This window comes from Zeus faber, assembly GCF_960531495.2.
Source record: "Zeus faber genome assembly, chromosome: 2".
NCBI classification, from domain to species: domain Eukaryota; kingdom Metazoa; phylum Chordata; class Actinopteri; order Zeiformes; family Zeidae; genus Zeus; species Zeus faber.
The window spans coordinates 10,826,771-10,846,782 of record NC_137189.1 but is presented as its reverse complement, the minus strand read 5'-3'; the positions used below and the strand labels follow the sequence as shown (position 1 = coordinate 10,846,782).

Here is a 20,012-nt window from a genome sequence, read left to right as displayed (position 1 = left end):
TGAGTGGAGGAATACTTTTCTCTTTTTTGTCTCTCCCCCATTCGTTCGTTCTGTTTCTCACACTGAGTCTTTCATTCTGACAACTTCCATCACCACTGCATCTTCATAGAAATGCTGTTCTTACTTTCTGTTTAGTTTTCAGTTTTTTTGTTTACATTTTGTTAAACTGTGCCATTAAAAATGTCTTAGAAAATCAAATATATATGCATACATACATACAGTTCATACATACATACATACATACGTACATACATACGTACATACGTATATACGTACATATATACATACATACATACATAGATACATACATACATACATACATACATACATACATACATACATACATACATACATACATACATACATACATACATACATACATGATTTCCACAATAGTGTTTATTAATTTATTTATGTATTATATGTATTTATGATATCTGCGTTATCTTACAGTATATACTGTATTTATATATATATATATATATATATATATAAATGAGCGTATGTATGAGAGAACATATTTTGTAGAAACGTATACTTAACTGTGGCACTGAAAAAGAAACAAGGGCCTTGAAGAGTATGATTAATTGAATTTCTAATTATTATGGAGAATTAAGCTTTATGGTAACGTAGAGAGAAAGAAAGAAAGAAAGAAAGAAAGAAAGAAAGAAAGAAAGAAAGAAATACACCTTACTAAGATGGCCAACACTGACAACCAGTCAGTCAACTCCCATGGTTAAATGATAAGCTAAAGAAGCTTGACGGTTTGATGGATTATCAATTTGAATGATCATACCATAGTCATTTCACCTCTGCATATGGAACACATATGGAGCGGTGCTTAGTAAAGATGGAAGACCCATTGATAGATTTATTCAAACTTCATCCAAAAAAAATTTCCCCTTGTGTCATGTTCTGTCATTTTGACATGACATTTGACATTTGACGCGTTAAAAAAAAAGATTAGGCCTAAATGACACATAGGGGCAGTTTAGTGGAAAAAGGCCTTGCCTTAGTCTTAAGACTTAAAACATCTGATTCCCAGAAGGAAGATCAGAGCTCATCAGGTCTAAGTGACGGCTTAGATGAAACGCATATAAAAGCACGGCCCTGTGTGTTAGAAAGGCAATGGAATGAGATTTCTGGTACTGTTGCTAATGGTACTATTGCTTCATGCGTGTACTCACAAACAAAAATGCATGCACACACACACACACACACACACACACATATACACGATGCCCCCCCACACACACACACAAACACACACACTTTTCAAAGTATGGCGTGGGAGACCGGTCCTCACAAGTATAGTTAAACAAACACACACGCGTGCGTGCGCGCGCACACACACACACACACACACACACACACACACACACACACACACACACACATGCGTGCACACACCGCAGGACCCTCAGTGACTTGTCTCCTTTGATTTTTGCTTGTACAAATGAGGAAACCTGCGGTGCCACACACACACACACTCGCAAACACAAACACACACACCATATAATAAACAAACACAAAGAAAATTCTGAGAGAAAGAGAGAAAGAGAGAGAGAGAGAGAGAGAGAGAGAGAAAGCTCATCACAAAGACACACACATACTGAAAATGTTGGAACATCAGACGACACATTAGGTGGATACAGACACACACACACAGAAAACAGAGAACCACAGAGGGAAAGATGGCACAAGAAAGAATAAAGAAACAAACACAGACAAGAGTGATTCCTCCAGGAACAACACAGTGATTTGTGTCTTCTTGGCGATCAGAATTATTGATTTGATCCTCAAATAATTGATGATTTTGTCCTCCCTTCCCCTGGTCTGCTTGAGTCACTGGGAACTCTCTGGAGAGTTAGGTTTTGTGCGTGTGTGTGTGTGTGTGTGTGCGTGCATGGGTGCGTGCGTGCATGGGTGCGTGCGTGCGTGCGTGCGTGCGTGCGTGTGTGTGTGTGTGTGCATGTGTGTGTTTCTGTGTGTGTGTGTTCTCCCCTTGTCTCCTCTCTTCACATCTCCTGTCCTTTCAGATGAAAGCAGGCTGAATACCATTACAAACACTCCCTCTCTCTCTCTCTCTCTCTCTCTGTCTTGCTCTCTCTCGCTCTTTCTCTCTCGCTCTCTCTGTCTCACTCACACTCATACACACACACACACACACACACACACACACACACACACACACACACACACACACACACACACACACACACACACACACACACACACACACACACACACACACATATACACACAACTCACACACACCTTCAGTCCTCCATACTTGAACTTAACCCTTCCAAATGCTAAATGATTGATTGCAGGTAAATGTCAGTCAACTCTGTCTCATTCAAAAGGGCTCTAGCTTGGCGATGATTAAATATAGCGCTATATGTTTAGTGAGGATTTTACTTACTTATTTCTTGATATTCCGCCGTTTGAAAGCAAGGCCACCACTGAACCATTGAGTTGGTTAAAGTCAACATAATTCAAGAAGGTGCCTCAAGAAGTTAAGCACGGATTCAAAAGCAACATTTCCTTTGTCCACATGGACTGTAATTGACTCAGTCTTTTGGGAGAGCAGAACAGGAACAATCTTTAATTGTCACACAGCACACCACACTACAACACATGCACACACACACACACACACACACACACACACACACACACACACACACACACACACTTTGGATGGTGGCCGGTGAAATGAGGCCTCTGCGGTTAACCCATCCTGGCTTGTCCTTCCTCTGGGGGGGCACAGCCAGGAGCAGTGGGCAGCATTGGTGGACGCGCCCAGGGACCTGGTGATGAGTGTCCATCGCTGGTCAGACGATGATGTGTGCATGTTTTTGGTGGGGGTCCTTACTGACGTGAGGTGGAGGAAACCCCATGTGAGCACGGGGAGAACATGCAAACTCCACACAGAAAGGCTCCTATTTGGGAGACAATCACACTATTATTAAGGGCCACATCTCATCTGCATTTGACGTTTGTGTGTGTGTGTGTGTGTGTTTAGCCTCATCTGAAAGGCTCAGCCCTCTGTTGTATAGCAGCCACTAGTTGCTATGACAACACCAACTCAAATGGGCTCATAATGTTGGTGTGTATTCTACCCCAGTGTCTGTGTGTGTGTGTGTGTCTGTCTGTGTGTGTGTGTGTGTCAATGCCATTAGGAGCTCATTTGCAGAGTATGAACCAAAATCTTGCTCCAGTCAACCTTGATCTAAAGTGATTCCAGTGAATTGAGAAATCCATTATTGAATTTGTTTGTTGAAGAGCCTTTGTTGTTGGCACGACACACACACGCACGCACACACACACACACACACACACACACACACACACACACACACACACACACACACACACACACACACACACCAACTCTACACTTGGACAATATATTTGCAAAGTAATTTTGACAAACATATATTTCACCAAAAGTAAGAAAATCCTGTGGGTGGGAAAGTACAACAGGGACATTTCACTGTTTTTGTTTATTTTCTGTACCTCTGTGTCACGAAGCATGAAGAATGTGTATGTATCCAGTGTCTGTGTGTGTGTGTGTGTGTGTGTGTGCGCGCTTTAGTCGTCCTTGATCCTGCAGTCATAAATTGATGCCTCAGAGTTTCAATTACCTGTTCTCATACACTCACCACATATACAATTTTACACTCACACACACACACACACACACACACACACACACACACACAGGCTCGCACGCAAGCATGCACGCACACACACACACTCACCAGATACACTGATGGTCAGTGCACTATATTGGAGTATCACATGATTTTCATGCTGGTAGATTGTTCTACGAATTTGACCATGCTTTACTGTACAATTACTAGAATAGAGTCCTTCAAGAGAGAGAGGAACCTCTGAGGATGTGTGTGTGTGTGTGTGTGTGTGTGTGTGTGTGAGTGTGTGTGTGTGTGTGTGTGTGTGTGTGTGTGTGTGTGTGTGTGTGTGTGTGTGTGTGTGTGTGTATGTGTGTTGTGTGTACGTGTGTGTGTGTGTGTGTGTGTGTGTGTGTGTGTGTGTGTGTGTGTGTGTGTGTGTGTGTGTGTGTGTGTGTGTGTGTGTGTGTGTGTGTGTGTGTGTGTGTGTGTGTGTGTGTGTGTGTGTGTGTGTGTGTGTGTGTGCATAGTTCGAATTACGGGAGAGATTGTGGGTGTCTGCCCGCCCCAGTTAAGACTTGGACCCCCCTAAAAGTGATAAAAACAACAGGTCAGGGTGGCCAAAACATTTATATATCCTTTTTTTTAACCTATAATCATTAACATTACAATATACAGTATTTCCAAGTTCCCATATTCATGCCTTGAAGAATCTTGTAATACAATTTCAGACACCCCTAAAGCGGACCATACCATTACACTGAGCATTACTTTCCGTGGTGGACCCAGGCAAGCTGGAGCAGCTCTCTGGTGGAGGGCACGATCCGCGGCTCAGATGACAATGATCTCTTTTCCAAATAGAAAATAGCAAACAGAAAGAGTGTGTTTTTATCGTAGATTTATTTATTTTACTCCAATTTCTAATTTCTAACTGAAAAGTGTGTGCATTGGGGCCCCCCCTCCCCCATTGTCATTGTATATTTCGCACCAGGAACATGGGTCCTCACTTATCACTTCTACTTACTTGAACAAACGGTACTGATACCAGTTCAAGAATGTGTGTGTGTGTGTGTGTGTGTGTGTGTGTGTGTGTGTGTGTGTGTGTGTGAGTGTGTGAGTGTGTGTGTGTGTGCGTGCGTGCGTGTGTGTGTGTTTGTGCAGCTCTAAAATTAGCCCTCCATCTTTTGCCCCCTACTCTGTGTCTGTCTGTTGTCCCCAGTATCCTCCTCCATATCTCTCTCTCTCTCGCTCTCTCTTTCTCTCTCTGTCTCTTACACACACACACACACACACACACACACACACACACATAGACACAGACGTACATACGTACGCTCCATCATTAACCTCCTACACTGCCAATGCATTCTCATTGAGAGTACTCTCAGTGATTATAGTCATTAGAGCAGGTAATATGTAGGGACCCTGACACGTGCACACACTACACCCACACACTACACACACAGAATCCCCACACACACACATGAAACAAGGCATTAAAGGGTGTCACAGAGCAACGTGTAGGGAACCATCAGACAGACGCTGCAGTCATCCTTACAAAGGAAATCATTCAAATCCCCTAAAGGAGAAGAAGCTCAGACAGGCCCCATCGATCCTGATTGAATCCTGATTGAAGTCGAGTCGGGGATCGCTGGGTGTGCTTGGAGCACTTTATGTTGTGTTTGGTGGAGGATCCCTGCATTAAATTATTTCATTTAAGATAACACAGTCCACTAAATTCTTCTGGACTGCTTTGGCGACAGACTGTGTCGACCCCACGGCTGTTCTCACATTCCCTCCAAACGGTTCCAGGAAGCCGGCGTCAACTGGCTCAAATTCAGACTCTCGCTCTGATTCTTCCGGTGAGAAGCCGACCATGTGCTGAACTACGACCCCACTCCTCCCGCCCTGGAGATTTCACTCCCCTCCAACGACGGGTAATTTGGAAAGAGATGGGCTGTGGCGTGCCCTTGAGTTAAACTTAGTGTGACAGACAAGTTTGCTTCTTTGAGCAGTGTTTTGATCAGGTCACGGTTGTTCTATTAGACGGGTGTCTTTTAACAGAGGCGCACCCTCAATTCTGCCTGTGAGACAGTAGTTACACACTTTAAAGACTCAATATAACGTAGCATCGATCCTGCACATTATAATGCAAACTTCCTGATTGGTTGGATTTCTTAGGTTGTGTGGCATTTCAAGGCTGAACTCCAGTTCAATTGACAATCCATTGACGATCCACTCGCAACACTCAGCAGAACCTCGGCCCCTTAAGAGCACCCTTCAAAAAAGTGCAAGGCAACTTCTGCCTGACCCACAATGCAGTTGATCTTCTGTGGAAGACCTTGTCGATACCCTCACCTCTCCTCTCATATGCCCAAGCACCCATTTCATTATTTTGAAAGATTCTACACTATACACTACAGATTGCAGGCATATATTTTATAGTGTTGACATTTCATTAACAGCATGCTGCCAATCACTGCTAACGGCTGGAGGTGGGTGGCACTAGCAGTTTGCTCTCTGCCAATGGTGAGGAAACACCTGCTTGTGGGTGGAGCCTTTGACATCGACTTTTATCCGACCAGCCTGTTTATATCACTGCTGTGTGTGTGTGTGTCTGCATATACAGTGTATGTGTGTTCTAACTCTGTTTTAACACTATTTGGCCCAGCAAAATAACATAGAGACACAGAAAAAAAGATGAAGGGAAAGGAAGGGATGCAGACACACAAAGATGACACCCACAAGAAGTAAGAGAAAAGCCGCTTTCCCACCAAGGAATAGGATCTAAATTAGGAACCATTTGGCTCCCGAACCTTTGTAAGCGGGAGCCTTAGCAGGTCCTAAAATAGTTTGCGGTCACTTTCCCACCACCAGCCCCGTAGCCAGAACAAAATTAATGGGATGGGTCAGTGGCTTAATTTGCCATTTAAGTTGAAATTTCAGAGCTGATGGCTCTCGCCCAAGTTTACCAAGATAACAGACATCACAGCAACATGGTCGCGCGCACCATTAACGGTGAGCAACATTCCCTTTGTATGGATTATTATTTCTTTTAACTTGTATAACGTAGTTTCAAACTACTCTGTAGATCTGATGTTTCCGAGTTCCCGTGGATCGCAGCATCACTTCCTGCTGCCTCTCCACCCGATACAACCGATAGCTGGGGATGGTAGCTCAGGAGGTAGAGCTGGTCGTCTAGTGATCTAAAAGGTTGCTGGTTCGATCCCAGGCTCCTCCTGCTAGCATGCTGTAGTGTCCTTGAGCAAGACACTTAACCCCTCATTGCTCCTGATGGCTGCGTCCGTCGGTGATTGAACAATTGCAAGTCGCTTTGGATAAAAGCGTCTGCTAAATGTAATGTAATGTAATATACAGACTTGGAGCACTTTCTAATCCACCCCAACCAGAGTGCGAGCAGCAGCCTTTGCCAACGACACCAGAACCGGTGGAATAGATAATGAGTGAAACCAATTGTTTCAACCCAAGGTTCGAAATAGAAAACGCAAACACCGGATGGCCCCCGATCTAAAGAAATCCTCCGTCCATGTCCATATATGGTCAATGACATCATGACAACCCTGAGCCGGCGCTACACAGTAATACCCCCCCCAAGTGAAGGGCCTGCCCACCACACCTAGGAGCCGCGGAGATCAGATGAAGGTGGCGTGAAACATGCAAGTGTCAGGTTTGAAACGTGATTTCAGCATGCGATAAAACAAATTCGAACTTCCATGGTCGATGGGTCACTGTATTTCAGGTTCTGGAATTCCACCTTATTTTCTAAAACAGAAGTAGTTCGGGGAATTCAGTCCTACGAGTAAGCAGTGACAGGTATTAGATGATTCTCACCTAGTTTGCGCTTGACCCATCAGCGTTGTTCAGCACTACAAACCCGGCTTCAAGGGTTCCCTTTCACCTGAAAGGTACCACCTCATTTGGGGGGGGGCACTTTTTGGACCGGGGACTATTCAAGTGGAACCAGTTTTTCGGAGAACCAAGTGTCAACCTGTGGAAAAAGGCCGAAGTTTCTAAGACCCAGAAAGCCCCCGCTTCCTGAAATGGTTCCTAAAGAGAAACCGCCCCGAAAAAAGGCAAAGACAAGGTCAAAGAGAACGAGAGACATACCAGCTCTCTCTGTCTAGCTGTGGGAAGCAGTCCCCCCTCGCTGCTGCTTCCCATCCGTGTGCTTCGTGTGTTTTCACTCTGACTTTCCTATAAATGTGATGAGAAGCGGGGCTGACAGGGAGAGGAGGAGGCCGTCATGCACACAGCACCCACCGGGCCTCGCTCGTCGTGCAGGCTCGCGGGAACGAAGTCATACGCAGGAGTGCAAAGGGAAGAGACAAGCAGAGAAAAAAGAAGCGCAGTACACTGTATCTTATCATGGGTGAGGGATTGGTGACGTTTTGGATTAGTATGGCATTAAATAGCATAAATAGAATAGAGGGAGCGTTAGAATGGGATGATTTATTGGTCAACCAGCTGCGTGATATATGTGCTTATACTGTATGTACCAATGTTTTTATTTCCATCCAGGATAAATTGAACAGGTATATATATATATATATATATATATATATACATATATATATCCACAGAGGACTACAATCAATTTTCATATAAAATATAACTCTAATCTAATCGCCCCCAGAATGGAGATAGAGAGCGGTTTGTGCTATTTATTAAAGGGTTAATAAATTGGAACTTCAAGGCTGGTGGTCAGTGCAGGGTAGGATGGTGGGAGTATCATAAGTAAATGTCCACGTGTCCACGATCTGCACATCTGTTAAAGGTCATGTATTATTTTCCTGTGGACATGTTGTCATGGAAACAAATCTGATCACACGCACATAGTGTATACAGTAAGAATATGTTTACAAATAGTCAAGGTTTGCATCACAATGGCTGAGAGAATAGAAACAACTGACAGCAATAACTCTTTGGGTGTCAGAGGATGAGCCTTTTATTATTTGAAAACAAATTAAAGGGATCATGCGGGTGGGTACTTCAGATAAAATTCACAGGGGAAAATCGCACTTACCACAAAAGGTGTTTACTTGCTCCTCTTCTCCCTCTCGCTCGCTCTCTCTCTCTCTCTCTCTCTCTCTTGCTCACTCTCTCAATCACTCTCTTTCTTTCTCTGGCTGTTTCTTGCATTGTCCTGGGTTATTTCACTTATTTTTTGTGCTGTTAACGTCCTTTGGGGAGGTGAAAGGATCTTTACTTTTTCTAATTCAAGTGGGACATCTATAAAAGAAAACTATTTATTTTACTTTCTACTTAATGTATCCAACTTGTCTGGACTTACCTCAACTATCCATTTAGCTCTGTAGAAAACGACCAAAAAAATTCAAGCGTAAAGAAATGACTGTCACGATTTAAAACGATATAAAACCACCGGTGTTATAATAAAATAATTATAAAGTCTTAAAAACTAAAATAGTGTATTTACAGGAAACCTATTTATCAAAGAAGGACCAACCAAAACTCTGCAGGGGAGGATTTACACAAGTTTTCCACTCCGACTTTAATAGCTAAAGTAGCGGGGTGGCGAGATGTGCAGTCTGAAGAGTTAAACATTATAAGGGACAAGAATGGTCTTCATAAGATACAGCACAAAGAGACTTCATAAACATACACATAGATTTATTTCTCCAGTCCCCGGAGATAAGTTATTGCACGTTATGGGAAACCATGAAAGCATATGTGAGGGGACGAGTGATCTCCTCTGCTGCTGGTGAAAAGAGGAAGAAAAAAAAATTTCAGCGGTTGGTCAGCAACATCCCCCTCCGATAATCCACACCGAGAGAGAATTTCGCTCCAGACAGACTTTAATTCCCTGACTAACGATCACACTACAGAGCTTCATTGAAAATCACCTCAGCATTTCTCCAAACACGGAGAGCGCGCCAGCAAGCTCTTGGGCCATCAGCTTAAGCAGTCTGCAGCTGCAGGTTTTATATCTGCAATAAAAGACGGGGAACGTAATATTGTTACGGACCAAAGGGACATTAATCTTCAATTGAAGTCTCTCGAGGAAAACTTGTATACCTTAGAAGCAAGTAACAAAGAACTAGGAGAGGACTTCTTTAGTCAATTGGAAATGCCCACCTTAGATGAATCAGACAAATCTGCTTTGAAAAGAAATTTAACTCTAACAAAGATTGATAGTGCAATTAAAAACTTGAAGTCCAGAAAGGCACCGGGCCCTGACGGGTATCCGACAGAATTTTATAAAAAAGATATGCTCCCAAATGACTACCGTTATTGTCAAAGGTATTTAAAAAAGGTCCTGGAAAAAAACAACAGGCTCTTCCCCCAACTATGACACAGGCCATCTCATTATTACTCAAAAATAATAAAGATCCGTTGCTGTGTGAGTCGTTTCGTTAGTCTACTGTGCTCCGACTATACAATTCTATCCAAGGTGCTGACAGGTAGACTTCAAATAAGATTGATTAAATAGATTAAACGTAAAAAATGATGCCTAAATTGATACATCCGCATCAAGCGGGTTTCATTTTAGGGAGACGGATATCAAGCAACCTTCGCGGCGTATTCAGCGTTATCTGCCAACCGAACGACGCCGAGCCGGAGCTTATAATATCCTTGGACGCACAAAAAGCTTTTGTCTTATCATAAAGTTTGGGCGGGTGTGGGGATATAAGTTCAATTTAACTAAAAGTTTTATATTCCCCATAAATGATAAAGCACGTCAAATGTCGGTTCAGAGCTTCCCTTCTTCCGTTGGTAAGGATCGCATCACTCACTTGGGTGTTTTGTGTCACTTGCAAGTACAGGAGTCGGTTTGACAACAACTTTAAAATAGCGTTTAGTCAGACCAAGCAGCACATGGAGAGACGGTCGGCCCTCCCCTTGTCACACGCTGCCCAGATTTTTATTCCTGTTTCAAGCAATCCCAGTCTTTATTCCTAATTTTTTGAGAAATTAAATAAATGCACATCTGCTCTTTACTGTATTTGGAATAAAAATGTATCTCGAATAAGGAAAGAATATTTGGAAAGACAAAAGGGAGATGGTGGTCTGTCTTTACCCATTTATTTGTATTAGTATTGGGCGGTCACCATTCACAAGTTATTGTTTTGGGTTTCCAGTTTGGTCTCTTATGGAGCAGCATTCAAGTGATCTAGTGTCACTTCTTTCTTTAATTTGTGCCCCACTACCCTTAAGGAAACGCTATTGGACAAACAACCCAATTATTTATGGTTCTCTAAAGATATGGTCTCAGTTTAGAACCCACTTTAAAGTTAATCAAGCTCTTATTACTTCCCCTATTTTGGCAAATGTCAATTTTGCCCCCTCTCTCACAGACTCATCTTTTCAATTATGGCACAGGAGAGGGATCAAGTGTGTGAAGGACCTTTTTAAGAAAGGGCACTTTATTTCTTTTGAACGGTTAAAGAAGGATTTTAATATTCCCTGGTCAGATTTTCTTTTGATAATGCTGGCATGCGGTTCTGTCAAAGCACACTTCTCTCTTACAACTCCACAGAGTACCTGGATAGATGGGTGTCTGGGCATGGATCCAGTTGGCAGGGGTCTGGTGTCTGTATTGTATGAGGGTCTGCCTCCCCATCACTTACTCACTTAATGAAGCGGTGGGAGGAAGAGTTGGGAATTACCATATCAGATACATATTGGCAGGCTGCAATCACGTCGGTACACTCATCATCAATATGCATTAGACATGACTTGTTGCAGTTTAAGATTCTGCATAGGGTACAATTATCTGCGAGTAAGCTGGCCAAACTCTACCCTGCTTTAGACCCAACCTGTATCAGGTGCAGTCAAGACCTTGCCAGCCTCAGTCCCATGTTTTTGTTATGTCCCAAACGGACCCCATTCTGGACAGGTATATCTAATACCTTTTCATTTATGGGTAATATGATTATTGATCCTGATCCATTGACTGCATTGCTCGGTGTAGTCCCGCAGGGAACACCGATCTTAACCTGTCAGGCTGAGGCTATAGCGTTCTCCACCTTACTACTTGCTAGACATCTGATTCTCCTCTGTTGGATGAAAGTTATGCTGCCATCTCATAGGCGCTTAGTGAAGGAGCTGATGTCATATCTTAAGCTTGAACAGCTTAAATGCACTGCCCGAGCCTTCACCGATAAGTATTATAAGGTCTGGCAACCATTTCTGACCTATTTTTTGATTGAGTTGCCCATCATTAATACAAGTTCAAGTTCAAGTTCAAGAGATTATTTGTCACATTCATATACATATGGTCCTACATATATGCAGTGAAATGTCATGACACCCGGTGATTACGCACAATAAGCTCTATAAGCTCTAAAAATACAAAAAAGTACCAAAATGTGCGTAATCGACACAATAGGCACCCCCCTCCCCCTCACCCCCTTTCTATTTTATTTAATTTTATTTATTTGTTCATTTTTTCTCAATTTTGATTTGCCATTTGTATTTTTGTCTTGTTTCAAACAAATGTATTAAGTGCCAATTTCCTGTAGCAAAGCGGTATCTCACTGACGGCTCATTATGCCGAGCAGTAATTTGTTTGTATGTTTCTATGTTTGTCTTATTTGGGAGTATTGAGTGCTACAACATATGTGAAAAATCAATAAAAAAAATTAAAGAAAGTGTCCCTCTTGCTCTCTCTCTCTCTCTCTCTCTCTCTCTCTCTCTCAGGCACCTTCATCTCAGCCTTCACGGTGCTATGTGGAGCCCACAGCGAGCTGGTGGCCCAGCGCGGCGTCTGCTGCGTCTTCTGGCTCAACGTGGCGGCTGCACTCATCCAGATCCTCACCGCCGTCATCATGGTGGGCTGGATCATGAGCATCTTCTGGGGCATGGACATGGTCATCCTGGCCAGTGAGTTCTGCTGTGCGTGTGCACGTGTGTGTGTGTGTGTGTGTGAGTGTTAGAGAGAGAGAGAGAGAGAGAGAGAGAGAGAGAGAATTGAAAAAGAGTGTATTTTTCAAGTTTTGATTAATGATTGTATTCATTTTCTAAGAACAGCATTTGTCATGACTAACTGTTTGGTATTCATGCACATTGGGATTCCTTCCGTGTGTGTGTGTGTGTGTGTGTGTGTGTGTGTGTGTGTGTGTGTGTGTGTGTGTGTGTGTGTGTGTGTGTGTGTGTGTGTGTGTGTGTGTGTGTGTTTGCGCGCGTGTGTGTGGTGAGGTAAATTTGCAAGTATGTGTGTGAGCTCCGTTCGCTCTTTTCTTTTGCCACTGGGTAATGTCTTGTTCAGTTATTTAAAATCAAATATCACTATTAACGCTTCTTGTATATATGAATAAAAATACAAATTAAAAAAATTGAAAATTAAAAATTACAATTGAAAATTAAAAATAATAAATTCCTGTTTCCTGGCAGTAAAGTTATAAAAAAGTTAAGTTATAAAGTTATCACCAAACACAAACGAGCTAATGATTCCCCCCTTCTCAGTCATTATTTAACATTTTCATTAAGGTGGAATTCTCTGTGCACGTCTCTCTCTCTCTCTCTCTCTCTCTCTCTCTCGCTCTCTCTCTCGCTCTTTCTCGGTTTTTCTCCCTCACTGTTTCTCGACCCAACTTTTTCCTCTTTCTCTTTCTCTCTCTCTCTTTCCCTCCATCATGTGCTCCACTTTGATTATTTGACTTCCCCGAGTCTGTTTCTGTGTGTAATGAACCCCTGAGTCCCTTTCTTGTTCAATCAAATGCATTCTCTCTCTCTCTCTCTCTCTCTCACTCTCTCTTTCTCTCTCTCTTTCTCTCTCTCTCTCTCTCTCTCTCTCCGCGTATCTGTCTGTGTAAATACACCGCCCCCTCTTCTCCCCCGTTTATCTATATATCTACCTAATGATCACGGTGCGCTCACCTCCATCTCTCTCCATCGCTCCCCTATCCCTCTCTCTTCCTCCCACTCCTGATCCGCTGCCCTCGTTTCCACGCTTCTTCTGCCTCTTTCTCCGTCTAATGATTCTGCCTTTTTTTGATCACAACGTTCTCCCGCGCTGCTTTACCTCCCACTCCCCCTGCATGTTCTCTCTCTGGCTCTCGCACTCTCCCGCCGTGTACCTACTAATCCCGGGTCCCACGGCTGTTCTGCATTTGATCACACCGTCTCTACATCGCAGTCAGACGTACTGAGTGAATCATGAACTTTTTTCCCCCCCTTTCCTGTCATGTAACAGTATTTTTTAAAGTGCTAATCCGTACGATTATTTAAAAAAAGCTTTATTTTTCTATGTAAACCACTTTGCGAGATACTTCTTAAATAATGTCCAGCTGAAGGAACTACGGCTATTGTACTGTAATAAACAAGCTCTCCCAATTTCCTTGAAATTTTGTGATGCGAAACCTTGACGCAGTTCATCTGAGGGCCATTATTTAGAATTAAGAATCTTTATTTGTCACATGACCCCACTACAACACATGCATATATATATATATATATATATATATATATATATATATATATATATATATATATACACACACACATACACTACACACACATGCACATGCTTTGGATGGTGGCCAGTGAAATGAGGCCTCTGCATTTGACCCATCCCGGCTTGTCCTTCCTCCGGGGGGGCAGCCAGGAGCAGTGGGCAGTGTTCGTCGACACGCCCGGGGACCTGGTACCAAGTGTCCATCGCTGGTCAGACGATGATGTGTGCATGTTTTTGGTGGGGGTCCTTACTGGTGGTAGGTGGAGGAAACCCCACGTGAGCACGGGGAGAACATGCAAACTCCACACAGAAAGTCTCCGATTTGGGAGATCACCTGCAGGAGCACGGTGCAAACCTTTTTGCTGTGAGGCAGCAGTGCTATGCACTGTGCCACCGTGCCACAAGACTTCCAGGTCCATTAGGGTGGAAGGATCCGACTGTCGGATGCAATATTTTTTTATTTCGGTGTGAAGCAACTTTAGAGTGAAGATGAGGGTGAACGCGGATGTTGAAAAAAACAGTTAGAATGGAATTCTGGGACTCGCAGTGGAATCCACCGACACAGACGATCTTATATATTGCCAGCTTAAAATGCCCAAAAAAAAATTCTCTTCTAATATATACTAATTTAAATCATCAAAAAATGTACATGTGTTGTTTTTTTTCCACAATTATAATAATCAATGGTCTTTTTCTCATCTTTTGCCCCTTCTTCACTGTACTGCGCTTCCTATGAACCAAAGTTTCAGACGGTAGGTGGTTTTACTTGTCCCCACAATAGAGGAGTGATTATCCATTAGGTGGATGGATCCCGGAATAAATTATTGTATAAACATCCTCATTTGACTTGCAGCAAGTCTTGATGAATCAACAAGTTTCCATAAACTCTTTATGCATTTTTTTTTATATAAAGCAATATTATTTTCTTTATGATATTGTCATAAAAATATGGTATTTGCATGTAAAATAGTCTGAAAGTCTCTCTCTCTCTCCTCTTTTAGTGTGTAGAGATCAGGGAATCCCACAGGATGTCTGACTCCGTCTGATCCCACACCCAGTCGGACCTCTTCAGCTCCTTACACCTGACCTCCTCAACTTTGACCCTTTGATGACCCATAGCGCCGCTCAAGTGTGGTGAACGTGAAAAGTGTAATATGCGTACGAAATAGCGCCCTACGCCTTCATGCTACGGGCCAGCGTACTTGAGAATGTGAGGAAAAAGAACAAGAAAGAAAGAAAGAAAGAAAGATTGATCATTGACAGACACCATGGGTCGTATCTGCATTCAAGGTTATGAGTGTACTGGCAGGATGGTGCACTTTAGATTTTGATGCTCTTGGATGTGATGAAATGGAAATTTTAAAAAGGGCGCTGCCATTTGTCAGGTCTTAATATAATCTCAAGGGTTTTGGTAAATCTTGAGAGTCCAGTGTTGTTCTTAAACTCTGTTCGGATGCATCGGCTGCTCGCCGACAGTTAATACATTTCATTTTAAGATCCCATTCTAAACATGCTTTGAAAGGCATAGAATACATGGTGGTGACCCAGTAGGTGCAGAGGGGCAAACATGTCTACTTTACAAGTCAATTCACTCTTAATGCCTCAGAGACGTGGTTTAAAATCCTGTCTTCGTTCTGCTTTTGTTTTCTGGCGAAGGAGGTGCTGTGCTCCTTCACCTCCACCAAGGACCAACACATGTACGTTGTATTTTACAGTATGTATGTTTGTAACTTTTCAGCATGGACTGTTTTCATAGACATATTAACATGTATTTATCTGAATAGGCTCAATATGATCAAGATTGTGCGATTAAGAGTTTAATTGTTTGAATGGGAAAATCAAAGTTAAAGGGTGTTGGGCTTGACTACATTATCTTGTGTCTTTATCATCCACTTCTCTAAAGAGATGTATGAAAAGTTAACCGCTGATGTCGGCCACGTCAGGAACGCATATTCAGCGGCACTGACAAAGGTGCGCTCTTATAGGGAAAACCCACTGTATAAATATACTTCTACCGAGGCCCCAGGGAAAAAACATAGACTCTAATTACTCTGAGAGATAATTATGTGTTTGGAATTATTGATTGTGAGACCCTGTTTGTTTCAGGGTTAATGGCTCATTGCCTAAAATGGAGATGTGTGTGTGCATATGTGTGTGTGTGCATGTGTGTGTGTGTGTGTGTATGTGTGTGTGTGTGTGTGTGTGTGGGTACTAATATGAATACGTACCGGGAAAAGTAAAATATCAATATAATATCTATAATACTATAATATCTCTTTCAGATGTTGAATCAATGATTGGATGTTACATTGAAAAAATAAAAAATAATGCATATAATCAAATCACTGTGTGCATGTGTGTGTGTCTGTGTGTGTGTGTGTGTGTGTGTGTGTGTGTGTGTGGGGTCCAAACGGTAGCCCGTTGGTGTTGCGACGAAGGTGCAATACATTTATAATATGTAAAAGCATCTATATGATAATTTGGGATTGATATGCGAATGAGAATGTATCTCTTTATCTTTTTTTTTAATGTCTTTCCTGTTTTGTTTTCATCATAGAATCGTTTCTAGAAGGGAAGCAGACGGATGAGTCAAAGGACTTAGGCCTTAACGGCTGGTGTACATGTGCAGTGGTATTATACAATACTTGTGTGTCTGTGTTTGTGTGCGGCGCTGATTATGGAAATAATATTTCATGCATTTCAATTTGCCACGTGTTTATCACACTGGTGCTTCAGCAGCAGTGGAGCTTTGTTTATTCGGGTTTTAGCATCCATTATGAAGGTCGCACGGCGGATATCGATGTGATTTGGACACTTGATGATAAACGTGCTACTCCTAAACCCGGGGCCAAATTGTTTTCTTTGTTTGTTTTATGTGTCGGCATTGGTCATTTCATAGGAAGCCTTTTGATTCGCACATTCTGTACGTGTACGAACACACACACAGGCACACACTCACCTCGTTATTTTTGTGGGAAGTGTCAAGCGGCTCTCTGCGGGCTGTGCGCAGGACCGGCGCCGGCATCACAGCTCACTGACCGACGGGAGGTAATGAATGTCATTGGCTCTGGCTATTTGTGAACCTTCCGAGACGCCCTAACACACATGCTGACACAGATACACAGATTTTAAGCAAAAACACTGATTAACAACCAAACAAGAATAAGAAAAAAATGAATAAAATAAAAACAAGCGTAATACAATATACAGATTTATAGTATACAACACAGTATATAACAAGATTTACAACATACAAGAAGTGCAATGCAAAAAAGTTTAATAACAGAATAATAAAGATGTGCAATGATGTGTTAATATTTGATACGTGCATGTGTGCAACCAAAAGGTTTTTTTGTTTACGTTTTTTTTCTGCTTTGCTTTTTGCAGCAGCGTCCACTAAAAGAAAATAAAGCTGGATTAGAGCCATTTGATCATCTTAAAAAAAAATTTGCTTTAATCTGTTGAACCAATATGTTTTCTTTAGGTTTTCTCAACTGAAAATGTGCATCCCAATTTCTAAATTTCAATTTGAGACCTCCTAAGAAATACAGATTTCCCTTTTTTTTCACTGCAGTGTAAGACGCTGGTGCTGTTCACTAGCAACCGAATGTTTCTCCACTTTTATTTGTCCTCTCCTGTTTGGACACTCGGCTCGTCACCCGGGAGCCACATATTTAACCCAACTTCTCGAGGGCACCTCGAGGGAAGTCATGAGGGCGCTTCCCGTTTACTGTTCCCGCGGCTTGGCGGGGGCGGGTGGCCGCGTCGACCCACGGACCAGTGCACATTGGTTTTTTCCTCGCACGGCAAGTAGTCGCGTCGGTGCCGGTGTCCGTGTCGGGGGTTTTCACCTCGGTACATCCACGCGCTCTAAAACGGAGAGAATAACCTTCATTCGCTTCCAAGTGTTTGCCACCGACCTTCCTCTGACCCGACAGGGCCTCCGTCCGACGTGTGTGTCGGCATCGACGTGCGTCTGCAAGAATATAATACTAAAGTCGAATTAAGTTCAAGTTCAAGGTCAAGTTAAGACCTTTATATGGACTCTGCGTGAGCTGAAATCCAGCGCGCAGAACCTAGTTCCCTGGTTGAAGGGAGGATTGTCCGAGGGCCGTCCATCATTCTGCTCCACTACAGTGTGTTTGCCGTGTCCTTTCTCCAAATAAGGACTCCTCTCTGGACTCCTAGCACACAACATTCCACCCCTCTCTCCCTTTTCGGTCCCTCCTTGTCTCTCTCTCTCTCTCTCTCTCCTACAATATAAACATTGACAGAGTTGAATAGTTTCCATCTTGGTTTACCAAAACCCAACTCTCAAAGTTGAAATGAAGGCGACCGTCTCTCTCGCTCTCTCTCTCTCTCTCTCTCTCTCTCTCTCTCTCGGGCCGGGAAAACGTCACGTCATATCAGGATCCAAACTGAGGAAACACGCTGTTCCTGACCCGTGGTCCCTTCCCAGGCTCATTAGAACCCGCTTGGGTTCCTTTCTGACGGTTTTCACAAGGAACCGGCTCGCGACTTATATCGGGTCTTGACGTCTTTGTTAAGAGGTGTTTTTTTTTTTTAGTGAACAAAACGCTGTTATTACCAGACTGAGGTGATAACACAGTAAGTGGCTGCGGCTGCTGCTGCTGCTGCTGCTGGGAGATTAAAAATGAACTCAGTATGTCCTCTTATAATTTAAGAAAAAGGGCTTACTGATAGAGATAATAACCATATTTACCTTGAAATGGGTTCTGAGTTTTATACATCAACATATACTCAATTTTATACGAGATTATGACTATAATATATACTAGGTTAATGAAAAACAATAACAGGCATGGCCATACAATTTAATTAACATGTGTATCAGGCAAAATTAGCAAAATTGCAGTACTCTGTTATAGTCTATTACTGTGCAATATACTGCCACGCCTGTCGATTTAGGCTCTTCGTGGAGCCCTGTAGTCCCCTTATAATTCATGTTTATCTATTTAATCAGTTTTGTTTTTTTTTGTTTTTTTTACGTGAACAAGAAAACTAGGAATCAAGCCGCATTCCTTGTATGTGCAAACACACATCATGAATAAACAGATTACGAAGTGGAAGGTCATTATCACGATGGAATTTAAAGGATGGGTTCGCCATTTCAACACAGGCCTGATCCCATGTGTCCTGGTGTGTTTTCTGAACATGTTGATGGTCACAGTAAGTAATACCGCAACATTTTACAATGACCGCAGTGCATCCAGAAGCTGTGGGAAGCGACACAACTTCCTGTTCCTAGTCGCGGGTGTGGCTAAATTAGCTGATTTGTGGAAGTGAAAAATACACAATAAAACTCTGAAAAAGATGACAAAATGCAAGGTTTCCAACTACACCCCCCCCCATTAAAGCCTTAAGCGAGGCTGTGCTTTGAACAGTTATACGTGATGTGAAGCAACATTTCAACGGGGCCTGGGAGGAAAAATTGTGAATTTATCCTTTAATACTCTATAGAAATGAATGATGTCTATGCAAAATATGACAGCGCCACCTGCTGGCCACTTGATGCATGGCACCCTGACAGACAGCTTTTAAAGGTAGGTATTAAAAGATAAAAAAAATAATAGTTAAAGGGAGAAATACAGAAATAATGACGTCTGTCTAGCATCTATGGGTGAATATTCACATCAATATGTGTCTGTGGTTGTGCACATAAAAGGCACCTTTTTGTGTTTGCATGCATGTGGTGTTTCGTTGATACACACTATTCTGCGCGTACACAGCACACGGGCGTGGACGTGCCCATTTCCTGGGATCTTTGCCAGAGGTTCCACCCTGGACGACCGTGACTAAATAAGGAAGATGTTGTTGTTCATGTGTTTCGGAGGTGGGGAGAGGATTGATTAGCTACTGCCCGCACCCGTACGTTTTTACACCATCATCATTAGTTTGTAACTCGTGTTCACTGATGG

General features: G+C 42.7%; 1 protein-coding gene across 1 annotated transcript in view; it reads left to right on the top strand.

Moving 5' to 3' along the window:
* Positions 1-15,714, top strand: part of stum (stum, mechanosensory transduction mediator homolog) — a gene marked incomplete at its 5' end in the record, with an annotated part of 15,929 nt that extends 215 nt beyond the window's left edge. Inside the window, 2 exons of the mRNA XM_079996579.1 lie at positions 12,318-12,500; positions 15,075-15,714. Of these exons, the coding sequence (XP_079852705.1) occupies positions 12,318-12,500; positions 15,075-15,109 (218 nt within the window). The 3' untranslated portion in view covers positions 15,110-15,714. The remainder of the gene's footprint in view (positions 1-12,317; positions 12,501-15,074) is intronic.
* Between the last annotated feature and the right edge of the window lie 4,298 nt (positions 15,715-20,012).